General features: G+C 47.1%; 1 protein-coding gene across 1 annotated transcript in view; it reads left to right on the top strand.

Moving 5' to 3' along the window:
- The window catches only part of LOC138252353 (myosin-IIIb-like), a 407,650-nt gene that overhangs the window by 314,139 nt on the left and 69,741 nt on the right, over positions 1 to 23,770 (top strand). The window contains exons 19-23 of the mRNA XM_069205730.1: positions 3,033 to 3,118; positions 4,477 to 4,524; positions 4,878 to 4,925; positions 6,265 to 6,356; positions 14,260 to 14,412. Coding sequence (XP_069061831.1) covers positions 3,033 to 3,118; positions 4,477 to 4,524; positions 4,878 to 4,925; positions 6,265 to 6,356; positions 14,260 to 14,412 — 427 coding nt within the window. The remainder of the gene's footprint in view (positions 1 to 3,032; positions 3,119 to 4,476; positions 4,525 to 4,877; positions 4,926 to 6,264; positions 6,357 to 14,259; positions 14,413 to 23,770) is intronic.

The following is a 23,770-nucleotide window of genomic DNA, read 5'->3' as shown; positions in this document are numbered from 1 at the left end:
CTCCCACCTTTTTCCACGCCTCTTCCGGTCCCGCCTCAATCTCTTCATTCTTTCGATACGTGTCTGATGAAGGTTTTCTGTACTGCGCACTGACACCCTCAGACAGAGGGCGCTTTAAGAGATTGGAAAATTACCTTGTTTTTAATATGCTTTTACACTGCTTTACTCCCCCTTTCCCTCGTCCATGGTCCTCTCCCTGTTACTTTTCCTGCTCAGTGAAAGTGGGGGGGGGGAATCCCTTTTGTGTGTTGAATAAACACACAGTGCTAATAAGTGCGTTATCACAAGTCCGTCTTTTGTTTCCTTTTACACCCTATGTTACCGCATGCTAAAAGAAACAGCACTTCTATAACCAAGAGCATTCATTGCAGGTGACCTACATTCCAGTTGAGGTGTTCATTGACAGAGGTAAGATCACAGGCCCAGCTGAAAAAGTAGGCTGCATGCTATGGCCAACTACCATGCGTAAAACTGTCATACTCCATACACTGACAAGCAGCACAGTAGTTAAAGAGCCTTGTCTCTGTGGTGACCGTGCATGCTACGCACCTACTATATTTCAGATGTGGCTGGCATGTATTGTGTGTGCTAAACCGGTCTGAAGCCCATGTACACACTGTTTGCAGACCTCAGAGTGTGCCCTCGTGATGCTCACATGTGATTCTTGATCAGAGTCCTGACTGGACATGGGGTGTTCGTGTAACCCTTCATAACATGTGACTGTGTGGCCATGGCAGTGCACCTGTACCCTGCGCGTTGCAGATCGTGCCAGGTCAGAGAACACGTTTTAGGTGTTGCCTGACGACAGCTGATGTATTGTTTACTGTAAGGGGTTTTATTAGGTCTCACCTGACAACGGTACACGCGGTGTTGCCCCAAGACCTATTGTTTACTATAAGGAGCTTGGAGCCCGCCCATTGCTTACCATTCATTGATTTCATTGTAACTTTTATTTTCTGGCTCCTAATGGGTCAGTGCTTGCCGATGTCACCTCCTGGTCATTGGTTTGGAGCACTGACCAAGTACTGATAGATTTACTTTGATTTGTGTCCTTCTGCTGTCCATCCACTGTTTGTTCTGACTCAGGTACTATTTTTTTACTTTATTCTTGCTATCCATGTTACTGTTTCCCCTTTTACCCACCACAAATGCTTCTACCCTACCCCTACCACCCCACCTCTTTTGTCTATGTTACTTCTTAACTTCCCACCACTCATGCCTGTCTGTGTTCCTCCTTATCCTATTCAACGCACAAAAGGGAGGGTGTGACAAGTAATGTGGGGCTTTCACATATCCTCCTGTATCATACAATTATCTAAAGCATTGAATGTGAACAGCCCAAAATCATGCTGCAGTAATCTTTCATACTGTCTCCTACAGGAATATAAACATATATTTTTTAAACATATCACCAACCAAACTGTGGCATGTTTCCTTATCAGCATTTTTTCTCACCTTGGTAGGATAATACCACCCGGGGAAGGGCTTGACCTTGTCTGAGAGCTCTTGGATATACTATTGTTCTGGGCAATTCTGAAGGTCCAGTTAGAGTAAAAATGGTTGAGGGTTAACCCGAATAGTTTTTATTCAGTGGGAATCTTCACAATCATTAAAAGAAAAGTATTGGAAGCCTTTCTAAATAACAGTGGTTCCTGCATCTTCATTATGCCAACACGTTTCAGCCAGTTTTCTACTGTCTGTCAGGTCACCTGGCCTTCTTGAGGGCACCTAGACCTCCCTGTCTACCCTCTCACTAAAGAGGTGGTGAAAAAAGCAGGCATAAGGCTCTCCTACCGGTTTACGTCCTTCCGCCCGTAGGATATCAGAAATAAGACGTACAAAAACGTCTGTATATTAAAACCAGTCCACTGGACACAGCACACGTCCATGTTCAGAAAAACACATGCACACACTAGTGGACTAATACGTGAGGACCCATCCAGTTTGTATGGAACACAGCACGTCCGTCAAGGCCACTCATTTATTAAACACCTTCCCATTCCCACCTGTTCTTGAGCTCTCCTCTCAAGTTGTTTCATCTCGCTCCTTGGGGCTGCCTTGTGCGCATTGGCTTCCAGGCCCTTTATCTGCTAGCCAAATCACCACTCTCCTGCCTTAGTCACAGCACACTACCCTTGGAAGGAGCAGGGGTGTAACCCCCATTTCCACGCCCGCTGTGCTATGATCTCCTTCCTCCAGCACTGTGGGAGCAGTTTGTGTGGAAGCAGTGCACGTGCACCTCACCCACAGAATAGGAGCTGCACTGGCTCCTTCACGCGCACTGCAACCACATAGAACACGCACACACACACACACACACACACAACGTGCAGCAGAAGTTACAGGCTTCCTCACACACAGAAAAGCACAAACAAGATGTCTCTGTGCAGATTTCTTCAGCACACACAAAAGGGTCTGATACAGACCAGAATAGAGCAAGGTTTCTTTACATGCAGACCTGGTATGGCACAAAGATAAGTGGCACAAATGTCACACACACAACTACACAGGCACACACACAGAAAAGGTAAAGTGCAGAAAACAGCCTCCCCCCTCCACACACACTTGTAACAGGTGCGTCACCGGAGGTGCCAGCTGTGTAACAGATCATTGTCACTGAACTGCACAAAAGACCACACAACAGGCACACATCTGTGGGTACTGGAAACTTACCCCAGTGTACCTAAATTAGTTGCCCCAAGCTAGACCAGCATGATGCTAATACCACAAGGGACATTTTATCCTGAGCAGCCCTGACCACACCGGCTGGATCCTTGTCAAGAAGAAAAGTTCTTTGCAGTGGTTGGGATCTTTGCATGTTGTGGCTACTCCAATGTAGTGGGAGTATTTGATCCACTTAATCAAAAGCGGTGTGCCCCCTGCATGCCAAAAGACAGACAGTCTTGTCCAGAATGTTCTATACTGTTTTGTCGTTACACAGACAGAAGTTGTCTCTTTACCATGAATGAATGGGTTTGGCATATGATGGGGCTAATAAGGTGCCCATTATTATTTTACTGTCTTTTTCTCAGCTTCGGTATAATGGACTGCAGGAAACCATCCGCATTCGCAGGGACGGCTTCCCCTGGCGACCAGCCTTCCAGGACTTTGCAGAAAGGTGGGTCCCGCTGTGTGCGCTATTTCACTTTACACGTTGTTTGCAGATTCCCGAGTGTCTGTAATGAGACAGTGGTGAAGTTGTGGAATGGCCGAAGGCTGTACCTGATGCACTGAAGTCCAACATATCTTTGTAAGTTTAATTTCACAAACTAATGGGAGGTGAACTGAACTCTGGTGCTGGCTGGAAATTACCTTGTCTATCAGAAGAGTAAAAATAAACCACCTGCCCTATGAAGAATTTACCTTTTATGTTATCTTTTTAAGGATAGTTACAAAATGGGCAATAGCGGGGTGTTGCCCGAATAAGACAAAATGTAATGACCACCTTGCAATAACGTGAGGTCAGTGTTGGGATTGTAGATTCTGGATTCAGAGGCAGCAGAAACGTTGAGATCTTTACCGATGTTCACTACCACTGAATGTGCGACATAATATCTTGTCATTCGCCTGGCCTCTAAGCGATCTGGAGCAGCAGCTAAGCCGTAGACTGGAGATTCCTCAAACCTTTTAATCTGGTTTACACAGGGGTGCTGTGTGGGTGATCCAGGATAGGGTTTCTCCCTTCCCCTCATGGGGCTTCAGCAAATTCTGAACATGTCCACACCAAGACTGGTGACTCGGAATCTCACTCCGGCTTCACTGATGTGTAGCTCAGTCTGGAGTGGTTCCATCTCATTGTAATTCCCTCCTCCTCCTGGTGAGAGGCAGTGCTGGACTTGTGACCCTAGGGTATTCAGGTGACCTGACATGTCAGCGCAGTGCAGTGAGATGTTATGAAATTCCCGCCCTGAAGTCTTTGCCTCCAAAAGTGCAAGCTATCTCGTGTGCTGAGGACAGAGCTAAAACTCTGAAGTAGATCCAGAAAAGGCAGGAAAAGGTGACCTACGGTACTTAGCTAGGGACCTGATCAGTAATGCTCCGAACCTTTGGACAGGAAATTAAATGATAAAAGGGGTTTGTCTTCCACATGGAACTTTAGTTAGCTTCTCTAACCCTGAAACAAACAAGACATTCTTAGGTAAAGGATAATACGGCCTTTGATGGAAATCCAATGAAATTCTAATTTATTCCTAAAGGATCCCTAAACTATAAAAATCTACCAAATGAGGGGTGGATGAAGAGTTACTGAGCGGAGAGATGAGCCTGAGTGCCGATTTGGACACTGTTTTGAGTAAAGGTAGAGACATCATCATTGGATCACAGGTTCTAGAACAATTCCTGCTTAGAGGCACAGTGGAAACACCATGTGCATCACTAACTCAGCACGGAGGGACAGTGTCTGATGTGTACAAATGAGAAACTCAGACACTCCAACTGTACCTCTGTCACCAGAGTGGTTTCTTTTGATTTCCGTAGGTACAGCATTCTTCTACTCAAGCCAGACCTACCCCTCACCAGAGAAAGGTAAGCATTCTGTGTATTCCAAACAAAATCATGCATGGCCAAGAAGCGTACTATAAACTGAAATGATTGCATGTTGGGGTTCCATTACAATGTATGGCCTTTCACGAGTACCACTTGTGCTGTCTGTGGTTGTCATGGTGCCAGCCAAGCTTGAGGTTCACTCATACAACTTCTAACACTTACTCCAAAGAATGAAAACCACCCAGCAGCGTCTATCCACCAAGTGTCGCTAGGCTTCCTTGCAGAGATTATCCGCTCTCAGCTCAGATTATTGCATCAGTGAGAGGCTGACAGCCAGGAAGAGCTCCAGCAGGTTCGTGTCACTGACTCCAGTTTCTCTCTTTCATCCTCAGCTGTTTGGAGATATTAAAGAGGACTGGCCTGCAGGGATGGAAGTGCGGGTAAGCTTTGGGAAACTGGTGCATGACGTGGTGTCTCAGTCCGCTGGCTGTGCATATAGATGGAGTTAGTGAAATCCGGCAGTAGAGACGTGAGTGTGATGGAGAAGAGGGCCATCAGGCAAAGAGAAAGCGGAGAAAAAGAAACTTACACTAAGTTAGTAAAAGAGACCCAGAGACCAGACTCGCCTCCTTAAAGAACACAACATCACAATGCATTAGCTGTCCACAACTCAGCTTCCTCTCCTATCACTGGTTGACTCTGTGGTTATCTTAGACCACGTACAGTGCTCTTCTGTCTTTTGACTAGGTTCGGGCTCTAGGAATACCAATTACATACATGAATATATACATACAAGGCCAAAATATCTTTGCAGCTTTAAGGTCCAGAGGATTTGTGTACCATCATTCTGTCTCTTATATTCACAATTTTACCCACAAACATTCCTGGATTTCTGAAAATGTGGGTGCAATTTAGGCAGGTCCGGGACCCCTTTCCAGTGATTATTACCAATGGTTCACATTGCCCGTCGAGTACAAACCACTTATCCTTAGAGAGAATCACAAGTTCAGTCTTGGGGTTGCATGTTTCTCACCAGGATGACTGCCTACCTGTGGCCTTCTTCAGGTTTTGTTTGCATCAGTTGAACCTCTGCCAAAGCCCCCTTATCACTTCACTCACTTGGGATTAGCTGAATCCTCCATCCATGTCGCCTCGCCATGCACCAAATCTCCGTGCCCCTTTTGTGTGGCACAGGTTACCCTGATGCGGCACCTTATCCCCCAAGGTAAATGATTTAAGAAGCAGACTATAAGCTCACAGTCTTTGGGCCACAAAACAGGGGACACAGAACACAAAATATGACTTTTCTGTTTGGAGCAGTGAGGTCTTTGTGGCCTCTGCCTCAGTCACAAGCAAAGGGGGCGCAGTGTGTAAGCACTGAAGCTGTGATGGGATGCTTAGCTCGGGCCATCGTACAGATAGCAGGGCAGGGCTGCAGGTGCTGTATGAGTTTGAGGAGCAGAAGATGTTGGACTCCAGGTGAGCAGAAGTAGAAACTCACACAGTCTGGAGGAAATGTTTAAAGTTAGATTTTTTTAAAACGGTTAAATTTGTGAGCAAAGGAAAACAACGCACTGTGCAGGGCAGCATACAAGATCTGACTCCCATGTGCGGGGTCTGGCCTAAAAACCCCAATACCCCATACAGGTTCTAACCGTGGACAATGGGTGCACTGTACCCGTATCATAATCCACATTTCTCGTCTCTGTGAAAAGACAGAGTTGTTAATCCCACAGAATGGGTATTAAAAGCTCTCCTGTTCCATTTCTTCCCTTGCAGAAAATGTCGTCTTTTTTTCAAGTATTGGCACCAGGAGCAGCTGGCGCGATATCTTCAGTGCCTGGACAATGCTGCTGTTGTCATCCAGAAGTGTGAGTAACACCTATCAATTTACACTCCCAAGACTCTCCTAAACTTTACTACTGTATCTGAGAAGATGTGAGTATGTCTCAGAGTGCATCTGTCGGTCAAGACCCTAGACCTACTTTTTTGGTAAGGAGTGTGGCTTGAATTCCAAGTATGTACACTTCTGCTCTATTGCAGAGTTGTGGGATATCTGAAAGGGCTGGTCATACATCCAGCAAGGAATTGTGATCTTGCAAGGCAGGACAGGATACATCCACTCCTCCATCTGATCCCTCAGCTAAAATGTGTCCTTCAGTAGTGAGTAACAGCTTTCCCTTCACTGGATCTCTTGGCTGTTTCTTGTCATTGATCTTGGGGTTAAGGGGTTGGGGGGAGTGTTGACATAGGGTGTGGCCTGGTTAAAAGATGATGAGTATTGAGGAGCTCTACCTAAAATAGGTGAAAACTCACAAAAATATATGAGGGATTGACCTCCTGGATTTTGCCTAGGGCCATTTGCAGAGTTTTCCTAGAGACATTTGCCTAGAGACATTTGCAGATTTTGCCTAGGGACATTTGCAGATTTTGCCTAGGGACATTTGCAGATTTTGCCTAGGGACATTTGCAGATTTTGCCTAGGGACATTTGCAGATTTTGCCTAGGGACATTTGCAGATTTTGCCTAGAGACATTTGCAGATTTTGCCTAGGGACATTTGCAGATTTTGCCTAGGGACATTTGCAGATTTTGCCTAGAGACATTTGCAGATTTTGCCTAGGGACATTTGCAGATTTTGCCTAGGGACATTTGCAGATTTTGCCTAGGGACATTTTGATGACCTATCTATCACACACCCACAGATCATGAATCAGAGCACCCTGCTAGAGGCCATTGTGCCAGCTGCACAAGGCCTTCATGACATCTGACCAATGCCCTTACACTGAAGGAGACTAGTGGCAAGAGACAAGGCAGCACTATCCAAAGAACAAGAAAGTGGATCTTACTGCAGGCGAATGATGGAAGAGGCGTTGAGGTGAAGCAGAGACCAATTCTCACAGGAGAGTTGAAGAGCAGAGAGTGGAGAGGGAATGACCAGGAATCAGGTTTGAGGTAAACCCAGTAGGGTGCAGGGGCAGTGCTGAGTAGGCCTTGGCTGAGTTTGCAGAGTTTTGCAATTCGGAACTCCGTGAAGTGTTTGAAAAACTCTGCTGCGCTACGTGGAGTTCCGTGAGCGGTGGAGTTTGGGTAAGTCGCACTGTTCTCGTTGATTTTCAGTGCCAAGATTTTCTCTCCTGCTGTTGAATCAGCACGAACGACATTACGCGGAGTGCCAGAGGACGCTAACTTATTTCTGCTGCTCGAGTAGACCTTCTACTCGAGCGGCAGCTTCTTCAACGCGAGTGGCAGCTTTCTCATTCCGAGCGGTCGCAGCCTACCACTCACATTCAGAAATCTCACTTGCGCTTGCCAACTTAGCGATTTCTCTCGCTTGCCAACATAACATTGGTGACCAAGAGAAAAAAAACTCTGTTCCGCGTCACTTTGCAGAGTTTTCCAGAACTCCACAATCTGTGCGCAGTGGGGAAAACTCTGCAAATTTCACTGCTAGTGCGGAGGTCGACACCTGAGCCACTGGCAAAGCGTTGACAGCACATGTTGCAGTGAACCTCAATGTAATGGCATTTGATTGGCCTACATGGTGGGTGACATGGGATGCTGATCATTGTGAATACTTTGTGATACTTCACTTGATTTAAGCTCTTTCTCCAGGTTAAAAGCAGCAGTTCATTCTACAGAACTGTAACCCATCTTGAAAAATAAGACAAACCGCGCCATCATGTGGCAGGCTGTCAGAGCCGGTGTTGACAATAAACTACTCCTTAAAACATAAACCAGATCTTTGTACAGCTGGTTTTCAGGCCTAAAGACCCCAAGCTTCAGTCACTTGATCATGCAGTAGTCTTCAGTGCTCCTTACCGCCCCATCTGAGTGGATGCAGAGGATAGGGTAACACCGTGCGTGGCTTCTGTGACCTCAGATGAGTAAGACCCTGGGCTTTGTGGACTCTGCAACATTGTGCAAGTTATCATACCTAACTTGAATATATTCTCGCAGGCTAAAGCTTTGAAGGGGAAACGGAACCAATACCATTCTAGCTTTACTCCCAACTTATTTGTAATGATATCGAAGCTCCCCAAGCTGATAAAGGAAATATTCTTTGGGTAAACTTTGAGACATTTTTATCTGGACCCCTTCACGATTCCAGGTGGATAATTATGTCAGAACTCCCGCTACACGTCGAGTCCACCAGAGGAGTATTGACCTGCTGGGTGCAGTTAGGTCGCCTATGATGAAGCATGCCACGATAAGTTGTGGGTGAAGCAACCTTCACAGAATCTTTTTAGATCCTGCTGGACACCATTTTTTCCAATTTAACTCATTTAGAAACCTTAGATTAGACTAGTATCTTTTGTCAGGGTATGTTGTGTGTTTATTTGTCAGGGTACGTTGTGTGTATTTGTTTGTCAGGTTACATTGTGTGTATATGTGTCTCCTAGGAGAGTGTGCCCTTAGTGCCTTCCTTCCTCCACCTCCTCCTCCTCTCCAGTTGCGTACTGTTGTTTAAGTCATTGGCTGCGCCAACCAAGATTCCCACCACACGGGCCAATACTTGGCAATAACAGACATGTCGTCATCGCACTCTGTGCGACAACTTTTGTTAGAGATGTTGTCAGTCAACAAGCCATCAACGAATTGGAGAAGCCTTTTGTCACATTAGACGCAACTATGGAAAAACTACAATAAGGGGCGAAATGGAGAACAAGACCATGAAGAGGTCAAGTGAAGTCATGTCTATCCAAGCAGATTGAGTATGCTTTCTAACAAGTCTGAGCACTGCAGATTGATGACTTGATGAGGAAAATACTAGAATACATCAGAGTTACGGGTTAAGATCAGGACATATGGTGTCTCTTACAGCCTTAGAAGAGCACTTGTAGAGTGATAATATCTGTTTCTATGGCGTACCAGACGAGGCAGACACGGATGCCATGATAGCCTCGTCATTGGATCTGCTCCATAGGATGGTAGATGCACAGTTTAGAGCCACTAGAAATTAGAGCCAGGCAGAATAAGACCAGAACATCCGAGAAACCTGAGCAACCATGCCTAAGATGGCACCAGCATGCCGGAACTGGGCTACTTGCAGCCACAAAGTGCAGACCCTCTGTGATTGAAGGATGACCTCTTCATGCCCTCCTGATAATTCCACAGGCACAAACTCAGACCTCACCTCAAAAGGGGACAGTAAATCAGTGCCTAATTTGTAAAAAAAAAAAAAAAAGTGCCAGGAGGCCACTACAGCGTGCACTACCCATCTGCTCCCACTAGCCATCACACTCATACAATTGTGAGAATCCAGGCTCCAAATATACATTAAACTAACACATGCCGCCCAAACTATTCTTACAGCTTTGGGCAGCAGGTACCTGTAATTTTAATGTATATTTAATTATTACACAACAGCTGTTGTGCTCCTCAAGAAATAAGACAAAGAGCGCCATCATGTGGCAGGCTGTTAGGCTGTTATAAGAGCTGGTATTGACAATAAACTGCTTGTGCCGAGCACTGGAAACCACTGGCTCAAATTAAGCACTGCGCTAAATATGAACACCTGGAGCCGGGACTTCTGCCAGTGACAGGTAATGGCAGAACCTCAGAGTGTTCAGAACCTGCAGTGCAAGGTGCCCTGCTGAACCCTAAGGACAGAGATGGAAATGATGAAATTCACTCATAATCATCTGGTAATGGACAAACATGCAAGGTGGAGCGATGCCACGCCAAACCTGTAGGAACACCAGTGGAACCACCGAACATGCACACACTTTGACCCTCACTTGCCATTTCCCTGTCCTTATTTCCACTCACAGGCACTCCCTTCTTTTCTGCAAACCTTGTCAGTGGTGGCTTCCCCCAGCACTCTCACATCCTTGACATGCTGCAAAGGAGAGAGGGGTGAAGCAAAACCTTCCTACAATCTGACTGCAACAGTCTGCCTCCCTTAATTCTAAATCTGTTGCTTCTTTAACAATAGAGCTGATAGAGGTAGCTGTGGCTGAGCAGCTGCGGCTGAACTAGGAGACATGCAAAGCTCCTGCAATACCACTGTAGTCACACAGTGCTCACACACAAGTAAAGACAATACTCAGTGTTACCAAAAATAAAGGGTAATACAAGGCCCAAAATATCTTAGAGGCCATACTTCTTAATCAGGTAAGTAAATAGTCACAGAATAGTGCAAACAGTAGAAAATACTATAGAATGCAGAATGCAATAGGAAGAAACAGGCCTAGCGGCAAGACAAACCATATACCAAGAAAGTTGAATGTGAATCACAAATTCCCCCCTAGGCAAGTGTAGTGTGTAGAGTGACACTGGGAGTGTAAGAAAACCACAAAGGTGAGTAAAATACTCCACCCCAGAGCCCAGGAAAGTAGGAGTAAAGTACTGCAAGTATCCTCAGGACACACTGCAAGTCCGTGATTAGAGTTATTGCAAGGACCAAGCAAGACTGCAAACAACAATGGTGGATTCCTGGACCTGAAGACCTGTGAAGAAAGGAGACCAAGTCCAGAAGTCTCAGAAGATTCCAGGAAGGACAGGAGCCCCTGCCAACCTAGAAGATGGTGCAAAAGAGGATTCTGGTTGTAAGAAGTCTGCAGGAAAGCACCAAAGAAGACAGCTGTGGGTTCGTGCATGATGCAAAGGATTTCCCATGTCGAGATGTTGGATGCAGGCGAATTGCAGTGCTGGATTTGTCCAACAAGTCTTGGTTCAAGCAATGTCCTGGTTTGCGTCAAAATTGTGCTGCCTGGACCCAGGAGGGACCTGGGGGCCTCAACTCGGACTGAGGAGGCAGATGGGGCTCCCAACACTGGAGGGAGCCCACAGATGACCAGGCAGCACCCACGGGAGCCCCAGAACATGGGGACAAAGAAGGTGCAAATTGCGGTTGCTGCAGCACTACAAAAGAAGGTCCCACACCGCCGGAGAACAACTCAGCGAGTTGAGCGTCGCAGGATAGAGTGCTGAGGGCCTGGGCCAGGCTATGCATAAAGGTTTCTTGCAAACAGTGAACAGAGGCCTCAGGAGGTGAAGATGACACAGTGCACAGGGGTACTGTCGCAAACAGGGAAGGCAAGCTCTTACCTCTTCCAAACTGGACAGCTGGACCTTAGGATAGTCTGTGTCGAAGGGGTCCACCACCTGTGTTCCAGGGAGCATGCTCATCGCCAGGAGTCCCAGAGAACCAGTCGTCATCTTTGAAGGTAAACAACCGTGACATCAACAATTGTGGCTGTGTGTAAATGGTGCGCACTTCCGAAATTTCTGCTACTTTCAATGTACACAGTTCATGAAGAGAAAGTCTGATTTGAAGACGGGAGTGCTCAAGTGGTTGTACACCCAGCCACAGGGTGTGTAAGCTGTCACCTGAGAAAGGTCACAGTCCATGTATACAAAGAAGAAAACCCACGGCACATCGCAGGATTGTAGTGAAATCCATTTATTCCTTGGTGATGTCTCAGGAAACAAGTTCCCTGATCCAAATAAACACACAAGGTGTTGTGTTTCGTCAAAATTTACTTTTTCAAGGCTCCTAATATATAGAAGTTTTGGATGTATTGAAAGGCTCCAGTTCTCAAGGAATTTAGAGAGTATATATTTTGGCATATATGATAGGAGAGTCCAAAGACCAGGATAAGTCTGCACCTGGTCTGGCGTCTATACCGTATGTGTGTGGCGTCGCATCTGGAACATCCAAAACTTCTATATACTAGGAGCCTTGAAAAAGTCAATTTTGACGAAACACGTGTCCGCTGTTTCCTCACAATCATGAGAACTGTTTTGGCTTTCAAACAACTTACCTAGTGTGTTTCATTGGATCAGGGGACTTGTTTCCTGAGACATCACCAAGGAATAAATGGATTTCACTACAATCCTGCGATGTGCCGTGGGTTTTCTTCTTTGTCATCTTTGAAGGTGCCTACTGGAGCAGGGAAGTGACTCTGTCACTCCACAGGCGATTTCTTTGGTCCTTCTGGTGCAGGGTGAAGACAGGGAGTCCTTGGAGCGTGCGCACCTTTGAAACTGTTGCAGTTGCTGGCTGGGGCTGAAGTTGCAGAGTTGCAGTAGCCTTCTTGGATACTTTGTTGCAGTAACAGCGGTTCCTGGAGCAGTCTGCGGTTGATCCGACGGTCAGAGGATGAAGCAGGAGTTGCAGAGGATTCCTGGTGGAAACTTGCAAGCCGTATCTGAAGAGGAACCCACAGGAGAGACCCTAAGTAGCCCTGAGAGGTGGATTGGCTACCTAACCAGGTATGCGCCTATCAGGAGGGGTCCCTAACATCACCTGCTGGCACTGGTCACTCAGATCTCTAGAGTGTCCCCACACCTTGGAAAACAAGATGGCTAACGCAAGGGACACACTGGAGGAGCTCTGGGCACCACCCCTGGGGTGGTGATGGACAGGGGAGTGGTCACTCCCCTTTCCCTTGTCCAGTTTTGCACCAGAGCAGGGACTGGGGGTCCCTGAACCGGTTTAGACTGGCCTATGCAAGGAGGGCACCATCATTTCCAGAGGCTATGGTAGGCTACCTCCCAAGCCTGTAACACCTATTTGCAAAGGGAGAGGGTGTAATACCCTCCTCCCAAAGGAAATGCTTTGTTCTGCCTTCCTGGGACTGAGCTGCTCAGACCCCAGGAGGACGGAACCCTGTCTGTGAGGTGGCAGCAGCTGTAGCTGCATTGCAAGCCTCAGAGAGCTGGTTTGGCAGTACTGGGGGTCCATAGTGGAGCCCCCAGGGTGCATGGAATTAGCTCCCCAATACCAGATTTGAAATGGGGGGACAATTCCATGATCGTAGACATGTTACATGGCCATTTTCGGAGATACCATTGTGAAGCTACATATAGGTATTGACCTATATGTAGTGCACATGTGTAATGGTATCCCCGCTCTCACGAAGTCCGGGGAATTGGCCCTGGACAGCTTGGGGGCACCACTTAGTAACTTTGCACCTATCCTTCAGTAAATGAAGGTTAGACATATAGGTGACTTATAAGTTACTTAAGTGCAGTGAAAATGGCTTGAAATAGTGTGTGCACTATTTCACACAGGATGCAGTGGCATTCCTGTGTAAGGGTTTGTCTGAGCTCCCTATGGGTGGCAAAAGAAATGCTGCCGCCCATAAGGATCTCCTGGAACCCTCATGCCCTGGGTACGTAGGTACCATTTACTAGGGACTTATAAAGGGGGTCCAGTGTGCCAATTGGAATTGGTAAATGAAGTCACTAAACTATAGTGACAACTTTGGTAAGTAGAGACAGCATAAGCACAGGAGTTCTAGTTTACAGAACTTCAGTGACACAGTCAAGCATACTTACAACACACATAGGCCACAAACTATGAGCACTGGGATCCTGGCTAGCAGGATCCCAGTGAGACAGTCAAAACACACTGACAAACAAGCCATAAATGGGGGTAACCATGCTAGAAAAAGGCTACTTTCTCACACCTAGTCATGTGGTCATTTCACATAGCAGTAGCATAGCTTGAACTCTTTCTTTCTCTAGGTTGCCACCTGTGCCTCATCAGGCAGTTTGAAAAACTAGAGCAACATTGTCCAGGGCAGTGAGGCAGTGTGGTGTGAAGCTGCAGACGGGGATTACTTGCTTTGTTCAATAACTAAAGTTTCATACCTGTCATGAGGGCTGCTTCTGATGAATACATGTCTTTGGCTGTCCTTGGGCTTCAGGTCCTGCCAGGCACTAAGAAGTTTGATGCTCCTTGGGAGTGACTTTGCATGAAGCAGTCTCTGCCTCTTTCCTTCCTCCTTAGCAGGACATTGACTCTGTATTTTAATCTGTGCAGACTACAAAACCTTCTGCTGCCGGAGGAGATATCTGGCTGTGCTGGTGGAGATGAGGGCCCGAGTCCAGTTGGAGCATGAACTGGAGGAGAAGAGACGACAAGAAGAAGATGCCGAGCAGGAGTTAGCCAGGCTTCGCGAGCTGGAGAACAAGAGTAAGTGTCCCTACCATCCTTACAGCTGCTGTGCAGAGCCCACCCTTGAACTGCCAATCAGAGCCCACCCTTGAACTGCCAATCAGAGCCCAACTTGTACTGCCAATCAGAGCCCAGCCTTGTACTGCCAATCAGAGACCAGCCTTGTACTGCCAATCAGAGACCAGCCTTGTACTGCCAATCAGAGACCAGCCTTGTACTACCAATCAGAGCCCACCCTTGTACTGCCAATCAGAGCCCACCCTTGTACTGCCAATCAGAGCCCACCCTTGTACTGCCAATCAGAGCCCACCCTTGTACTGCCAATCAGAGCCCACCCTTGTACTGCCAATCAGAGCCCACCCTTGTACTGCCAATCAGAGCCCACCCTTGTACTGCCAATCAGAGCCCAGCCTTGTACTGCCAATCAGAGCCCAGCCTTGTACTGCCAATCAGAGCCCAGCCTTGTACTACCAAACAGAGCCCAGACTTATACTACCAATAAGAGCCCCCCCTTGGAGTACCAATCAGAGCCCCCCCTTGGACTACCAATCAGAGCCCAGACTTATACTACCAATCAGAGCCCCCCCCCCCCTTGGACTACCAATCAGGGCCCCCCCCCCTTGGAGTACCAATCAGAGCCCACCCTTGGACTACCAATCAGAGCCCACCCTTGGACTACCAATCAGAGCCCAGCCTTGTACTACCAATCAGAGCCCAGCCTTGTACTACCAATCGGAGCCCAGCCTTGTACAACCAATCGGAGCCTAGCCTTGTACTACCAATCGGAGCCTAGCCTTGTACTACCAATCGGAGCCCAGCCTTGTACTACCAATCGGAGCCCAGCCTTGTACTACCAATCGGAGCCCAGCCTTGTACTACCAATCGGAGCCCAGCCTTGTACTACCAATCGGAGCCCAGCCTTGTACTACCAATCGGAGCCCAGCCTTGGACTACCAGTCAGAGCCCAGCCTTGGACTACCAGTCAGAGCCCAGCCTTGGACTACCAGTCAGAGCCCAGCCTTGGACTACCAGTCAGAGCCCAGCCTTGGACTACCAGTCAGAGCCCAGCCTTGGACTACCAGTCAGAGCCCAGCCTTGGACTACCAGTCAGAGCCCAGCCTTGGACTACCAGTCAGAGCCCACCCTTGGACTACCAATCAGAGCCCACCCTTGGACTACCAATCAGAGCCCACCCTTGGACTACCAATCAGAGCCCCCCCCCCCCTTGGACTACCAATCAGAGCCCCCCTCCCCCCCTTGGACTACCAATCAGAGCCCCCCCCCCCCTTGGACTACCAATAAGAGCCCCCCCCCCCCCTTGGACTACCAATAAGAGCCCCCCCCCCCTTGGACTACCAATCGGAGCCCAGCCTTGTACTACCAATCGGAGCCCAGCCTTGTACTACCAATCGGAGCCCAGCCTTGTACTACCAATCGGAGCCCAGCCTTGGACTACCAGTCGGAGCCCAGCCTTGGACTACCAGTCAGAGCCCAGCCTTGGACTACCAGTCAGAGCCCAGCCTTGGACTACCAGTCAGAGCCCAGCCTTGGACTACCAGTCAGAGCCCAGCCTTGGACTACCAGTCAGAGCCCACCCTTGGACTACCAATCAGAGCCCACCCTTGGACTACCAATCAGAGCCCACCCTTGGACTACCAATCAGAGCCCCCCCCCCTTGTACTACCAATCAGAGCCCCCCCCCCCCTTGGACTACCAATCAGAGCCCCCCCCCCCCCTTGGACTACCAATAAGAGCCCCCCCCCCCCCTTGGACTACCAATAAGAGCCCCCCCCCCCCCTTGGACTACCAATCGGAGCCCAGCCTTGTACTAACAATCAGAGCCCACCCCTGTACTAACAATCAGAGCCCACCCCTGTACTACTAATCAGAGCCCACCCTTGTACTACTAATCAGAGCCCACCCTTGTACTACCAATCAGAGCCCACCCTTGTACTACCAAACGGAGCCCACTCTGTACCACCAATGAGAGCCCAGCTGCACCTGAGCATTTCACATCTATGAGTTCAAGTGCTTTCACGTGACTTCTACTGTTTTTAAGGCACTATAATAAGATGTACAGTTAATGAAAACAATTAGCAATCCTCAAAGAGCTATGGTGACATTACTCTTAGGTGCATCTCAGCTGAGTATTTTTACTGGATCATATCTCTACTGGCAGTCCTCAAAGGGTTGTAACTGGGTACCTTTATGGAGTGTCTTCAGTGATTTGTGTGTTAGCTGGTTGCTTCCCCCGAGCATCTTCAGAGATGTGTATCTTAGCTGGCTATCATCAGATAGGAAGTATTTACAGTGATGTGCATCCTAGCTAGGTATTTGCACTGAGTGTCTTCAGTGATGTGTTTCTTAGCTTGGCATCTTCTTGGAGTAGCTTTACTGATGTGCATCATTGCTATGTATCTTCCCCGAGTATCTACAACGATGTGCGTCACAACTGGGTATCGTAGTTGAGTATCTTCATTGATTTGCACATTAGCTCAGTACCTTCATGGAGTATCTTCAGTGATGTACATTTTTCCTGAATATCTTAAGTGATGTGCTTCTTAGCTGTGTAACTTCAAGGAGTATTTTCAGTGATGTGCTCCTTAGCTGGGTATCTTCTCTGAGTATCTTCAGTGATGTGAATCGTACGTGGGTATTTTCCCTGAATATCTTAAGTGATTTGAATCGTAGCAGGGTATCTTCCCCGAGTATCTTCTGTGATGTGATTCTTAGCTGGATATCATTAGTGAGCATCTTCAGTGATGTGGATCGTACGTGGGTATCTTTGGTGAATATCTTCAGGGATGTGTATCATACGTGGGTATCTTTGGTGAATATCTTCAGTGATGTTTATCCTAGCAGAGTATATTCCCTGAGTATCTTCAGTGATGTGCTTTACAGCTGGGTATGTTTACAGAGTATATTCACTTAGTGCATCTTAACTGGATGATGTCAGAGTATCTTCGGTGAGGTGCATCTTAATGGGTATCTATGCTGAGTACCTTTCGTGATGTGCTTTTTAGGTAGGTATTTTCACTGCGTCTCTTCAGTGATGTGTGTGTTAGCTGGGTATCTTCACTGAGTATCTTCATTTATGTGCACCTTATCTAGGTATCTTTCCTAAGTATCTTTAGTGATGTGCATTATAACTGGATATTGTCTCTGGATATCTTTATTGATGTGCATCATAATTTGGTATTTTCCCTGAGTTTCTTCAGTGTTGTGCATCGTAGATGGGTATCTTCCTGAGTATTTTCAAGGCTGTGCATCCTAGCTGTCTATCTTCATGGACTATCTTCAGTGATGAGCTTCTTAGCTGGGTATCATTAGTGAGTCTTCAGTGATGTGCATTGTTTTTGAGTATGTTTACTGAGCATCTTAAGTGACTTGCATCTTATGTAGATATCTTCTCTGAGTATCTTCAGTGATGTGCATCATAACTGGGTATTGTCTCTGGATATCTTTATTGATGTGCACCATAGCTTGGTATTTTCCCCTGAGTTTCTTCATTGATGTGCATCGTAGATGGGTACGTTCCTGAGTGTTTTCAAGGATGTGCATCCTAGCTGTCTATCTTAATAGACTATCTTCAGTGACATGCCTCTTAGTTGGGTATCATTAGTGAGTCTCTTCAGTGATGTGCATTGTTGTTGGGTATGCTTATAGACTATCTTTAATGAGGGGCATCTTAGCTGGATATTGTCACTGAGTATCTTCAGTGATGTGCATCTTAGCTGGGTGTCTCCCCTGAGTATCTTCAGTTAGGTGCATCATAACTGGGTATTATCTATGGATATCTTTATTGATGTGCACCATAGCTTGGTATTTTCCCTGAGTTTCTTCAGTATGTTCCGGAGTATTTTTAAGGATGTACATCCTAGCTGTCTATCTTTATGGTGGCTTCTTAGCTGGGTATCACTAGTGAGTCTCTTCACTGATGTGCATCGTTGTTGGGTATGTTTACCTCACTGAAGATACTCGGTAAACATACCCAACAACAATGCACATCACTGAAGAGACTCACTAATGATACCCAGCTAAGAAGAATGTCACTGAAGATAGTCCATAAAGATAGACAGCTAGGATGCACATCCTTGAAAATACTCACGAAGATACCCATCTACGATGCACATCACTGAAGATAGTCTATTGCTCTTCAGTGAGGTGAATCTTAGCTGAGTGTCTTCCCTGAGTATCTTCATTGATGTGCTTCATAGGGGAGTGTCTTCCTGAGGCACATCAATGATGCATGTCAGTGATGTGCATCTTATCTAGGTATCTCCCCTGAGTATCTTCAGTGATGTGCATCGTAGATGGGTATCTTCCTGAGTATTTTCACGGATGTGCATCCTAGCTGTCTATCTTTATGGACTATCTTCAGTGACATGCTTCTTAGCTGGGTATCATTAGTGAGTCTCTTCAGTGATGTGCATCGTTGTTGGGTATGTTTACCGAGTATCTTCAGTGAGGTGCATCTTAGCTGGATATTTTCACTATCTTAAGTGATGGGCTTCATAGGTGGGTGTCTTCGAGGGTATCTTCAGTAAGGTGCATCTTATCTACATATATTCCCTGAGTATCTTCAGTGATGGGCATCATAACTGGGTATTGTCTCTGGATATCTTTATTGATGTGCACCGTAGCTTGGTATTTTCTCTGAGTGTTTTCAAGGATGTGCATCCTAGCTATCTATCTTTATGGACTATCTTCAGTGACATGCTGTAGGAAAGTACCATCTTTCTTGGCATGTTACCCCAACTTTCTGCCTTTTTGTCAGTGTGTTTTTATTGTCTCACTGGGATCCTGCTAGCCAGGACCCCAGTGCTCATAGTTTCTGGCCTATATGTCAATGTGTTTTACTGTATCTCTGGAATCCTGCTAGCCAGGATCCCAGTGCTCATAGTTTGTGGCCTATATGTCAGTGTGTTTTACTGTGTCACTGGCGTTCTGCTAACCAGAACTCCAGTGCTTATGCGCTCTCTGTTTATCAACTTTGTCACTATAGTCTAGTGACTCCATATCCCAATTCAGATTGGCGCACTGGACCCCTCTTATAAGTCCCTAGAATATGGTACTTAGGTACCCAGGGCATTGGGGTTCCAGGAGATCCTTATGGGCTGCAGCATTTCTTTTGCCATCATAAGGAGCTCATACAAACACTCTTTCAGGACTGCCACTGCACCCTGAGTGAAATAGTGTACACACTATTTCACAGCCATTTTCACTGCACCAGGTAACTTGTAAGTCACCTATATGTCTAACCTTCAGTTACTGAAGGCTAGGTGCAAGGTTACTGTGTGTGAGGGCACCCTTGCACTGGCAAAGGTGCCCCACGTTGTCCAGGACCAATTTACCGGACTTTGTGATTGCGGGGACACCATTGTAAGCGTGCCCTACATATATGTCAGTACATATATGTAGCTTCACAATTGTAACTCCAAATATGGCCATGTAAGGTGTCTAAGATTGAGAAATTTTACCCCCAATCCAAATCTGGTACTGGGGAGCCAATTCCATGCACCCTGGGGGCTCCCCCATGGACCCACAGTACTGCCAAACCAGCTCTCTGCGTTTCCACTGCATCCCCAGCTGTTGTCACCTCACAGACAGGTTTCTGCCCTCCTGGGGATTGAGTAGCTCAATCCCAGGAGGGCAGAACAATGTATTTCCTTTGGAAGGAGGGTGTTACACCTTCTCCAATTGGAAATAGGTGTTACAGGCATGGGAGGGGTATCCTCCCAGAGCATCTGGAAATGCTTTGAAGGGCACAAAGAAAGCCCTCCTTGCATAATCCAGTCTACACCGGTACAGGGACCACCAGTCCCTGCTCTGGCATGAAACTGAAGATCTCCCCTGAGTATCTTCAGTGATGTGCTTCATAGGTGGGTGTCTTCCCTGAGTATCTTCCATGGCGTGCATCTTAGCTGTGTATCGTCACATTGTATGACAGTTGGATGTATAAAGTTATCTTAACCTCAGGTAGACGCCTTCACTAAACGATGCTCAGTTGGTTACTGTATGCTCATTCTTGTTTCTTAACTGGGTATTCGCTCTGTCTCAGCTGGGTGCCCTTGCGGGGACGTCCATCTTTAGCTAGAAGTCATTGTTCACTGGTGCTTGGTTGTGACATTGGTCTGTGTTCAGGTGGGAGTCATAACTGACCTTTGTTTAGGTGGTTCCAAACCTCACTTGTGCCAAGTTGGTCAAGTAACTCAACTGTGCCAAAGCTGTATGCCCAGATGCCTGTTTGCAGATGGCAGTCATCACTGGCGTGTGTTCAAGTGATTCGTCCATCTGTTTATATTAGAAGTCAATGGGGTGTAGCTATTACCCCTTTAGCGATTTGTGGACTCTAGAGTATGTATCTATGACGTGTGAAATAGACACTTCTCACTGAGTTGTGCCCAGGTACAACCTTAGTTTTGCTCTTGTGTCTAGGTGTACCCTGCCACTTATTTGTGTTTAGAATGATTTATTGAGGGTTTATGTTTATGTGGGGTCCACCATCAGCTTGTGCCTGCATGAGACGCTGCACTGCTCTGTGTGAATCTGTGACTCTCCACTGCTATGTGTGATTAGACGCTGCTTTATGCCTTAAATTACACTTCAAGGAAACTCATCACTTTTGCTACATACAACACTGCCTTGTGCTAGTGTGACTTGCTTGTGACTTTAATCACCATAGTCATTAGCACTTACATGCATCTGTATGACACTTCACTGGCACTTGACTGGCATCTGAGGGTCTCATCACTTGTGTGTGCCCGGGCCTGATTCCTCATGTGTGCCCATCTAGGACTCCTCAGTGACTTGTGTGCAGTTCAGAGGGAGCACTGACTTACTGAGAGCTTTTATCTGCACAGGAGTCAGCACTGATGTGTACTAATACTGGGCATGATGTACTTGTTTCAGTATTGGAACACTCATTGACGTGCCAGAGGGCGTGGTTACTGACGTGGCACAGGTGCTGCTTAGCTGTAGCTGCTGTCTAGCTGGGTCTCCTCACTATCTTGTGTCCAGCTGGTGGCTGGGAATGTAGGGCTTCTCACTGGCTTATGTATTGGCATAATCCTCAAGGATGTGTGACTAGGTGGGATCATCAGTGAATTGTCTAAACGATATTTCTCACTGATCGTTGCTGTAGGAAAATGCCTCTCATGGAATGGTTACCCCCTAACTTTTTGCCTTTTGTTGATGCTAATTATGATTGGAAGTGTGCTAGGACCCTGCTAACCAGGCCCCAGCACCAGTGTTCTTTCCCTGAACTGTACCTTTGTCTCCACAATTGGCACAGCCCTGGCACACAGTTAAGTCCCTTGTAAGTGGTGCCCCTGGTACCAAGGGCCCTGTGGCCAGGGAAGATCTCTAAGGGCTGCAGCATGTATTATGCCACCCTGGGGACCCCTCACTCATGCACACTGCCTCTCAGCTTGTGTGTGCTGGTGAGGAGAAAAAAGACTAAGTCGACATGGCACTCCCCTCAGGGTGCCATGCCCACAAACCACTGCCTGTGGCATAGGTAAGTCACCCCTCTAGCAGACCTTACAGCCCTAAGGCAGGGCACTATACCAGAGGCGAGGGCATAATTGCATGAGCACTATGCCTCTACAGTGTCTAGGCCAATTCTTGGACATTGTAAGTACAGGGTACCTGTAGGAAGTTGGCTCTGTATGCACTATTTCAAAGTAAGGAATAGTATGCACAGAGTCCAAGGGTTCCCCTTAGAGGTAGGATAGTGGCAAAAAGAGATAATACTAATGCTCTATTTTGTGGTAGTGTGGTCGAGCAGTAGGCTTATCAAAGGAGTAGTGTTAAGCATTTGTTGTACATACACACAGGCAATAAATGAGGAACACACACTCAGAGACAAATCCAGCCAATAGGTTTTATTATAGAAAAATACCTTTTCTTAGTTTATTTTAAGAACCACAGGTTCAAATTCTACATGTAATATCTCATTTGAAAGGTATTGCAGGTAAGTACTTCAGGAACTTTAAATCATTACATTAGCATGTATACTTTTTACATAAAACACAATAAGCTGTTTTAAAAGTGGACACAGTGCAAATTTCACAGTTCCTGGGGGAGGTAAGTTTTTGTTAGTTTTGTCAGGTAAGTAAATCACTTACAAGTCTCAGGTTTGGGTCCAAGGTAGCCCACCGTTGGGGGTTCAGAGCAACCCCAAACTTTGGTTACTCACGGACTCGGAGTCGCCGGAAGCTCCTCCCTGAGGTGTTGGTTCTCCACCAGTCGAGTCGGGGTCGCCGGGTGCAGTGTTGCAAGTCTCACGCTTCTTGCGGGGAGTTGCAGGGGTCTTTAAGTCTGCTCCTTGAAACAAAGTTGCAGTTCTTTTGGAGCAGGGCCGCTGTCCTCGGGAGTTCTTTGTTTTGCTTGAAGCAGGGCAGTCCTCTGAGGATTCAGAGGTCGCTGGTCCTTTGGAAAGCGTCGCTGGAGCAGGGTTCTTTGGAAGGCAGGAGACAGGCCGGTAGGACTGGGGCCAAAGCAGTTGGTGTCTTCTGTTCTTCCTCTGCAGGGGTTTTTCAGCTCAGCAGTCTTCTTCTTCTTGTAGGTTTCAGGAATCTAAATTCTTAGGTTCAGGGGAGCCCTTAAATACTAAATTTAAGGGCGTGTTTAGGTCTGGGGGGTTAGTAGCCAATGGCTACTAGCCCTGAGGGTGGGTACACCCTCTTTGTGCCTCCTCCCAAGGGGAGGGGGTCACATCCCTAATCCTATTGGGGAATCCTCCATCTGCAAGATGGAGGATTTCTAAAAGTTAGTCACTTCAGCTCAGGACACCTTAGGGGCTGTCCTGACTGGCCAGTGACTCCTCCTTGTTTTTCTCATTATTTTCTCCGGCCTTGCCGCCAAAAGTGGGGGCCGTGGCCGGAGGGGGCGGGCAACTCCACTAGCTGGAGTGTCCTGCGGTGCTGGCACAAAGGGGTGAGCCTTTGAGGCTCACCGCCAGGTGTGACAGCTCCTTCCTGGGGGAGGTGTTAGCATCTCCACCCAGTGCAGGCTTTGTTACTGGCCTCAGAGTGACAAAGGCACTCTCCCCATGGGGCCAGCAACATGTCTCGGTTGTGGCAGGCTGCTGGAACTAGTCAGCCTACACAGATAGTCGGTTAAGGTTTCAGGGGGCACCTCTAAGGTGCCCTCTGGGGTGTATTTTACAATAAAATGTACACTGGCATCAGTGTGCATTTATTGTGCTGAGAAGTTTGATACCAAACTTCCCAGTTTTCAGTGTAGCCATTATGGTGCTGTGGAGTCCGTGTTTGACAGACTCCTAGACCATATACTCTTATGGCTACCCTGCACTTACAATGTCTAAGGTTTGGCTTAGACACTGTAGGGGCACAGTACTCATGTACTGGTG

Source organism: Pleurodeles waltl, chromosome 1_2 (assembly GCF_031143425.1).
Source record: "Pleurodeles waltl isolate 20211129_DDA chromosome 1_2, aPleWal1.hap1.20221129, whole genome shotgun sequence".
NCBI classification, from domain to species: domain Eukaryota; kingdom Metazoa; phylum Chordata; class Amphibia; order Caudata; family Salamandridae; genus Pleurodeles; species Pleurodeles waltl.
Note: the sequence above shows the minus strand (reverse complement) of the source record. Positions and strands in the feature narration are given on the sequence as shown.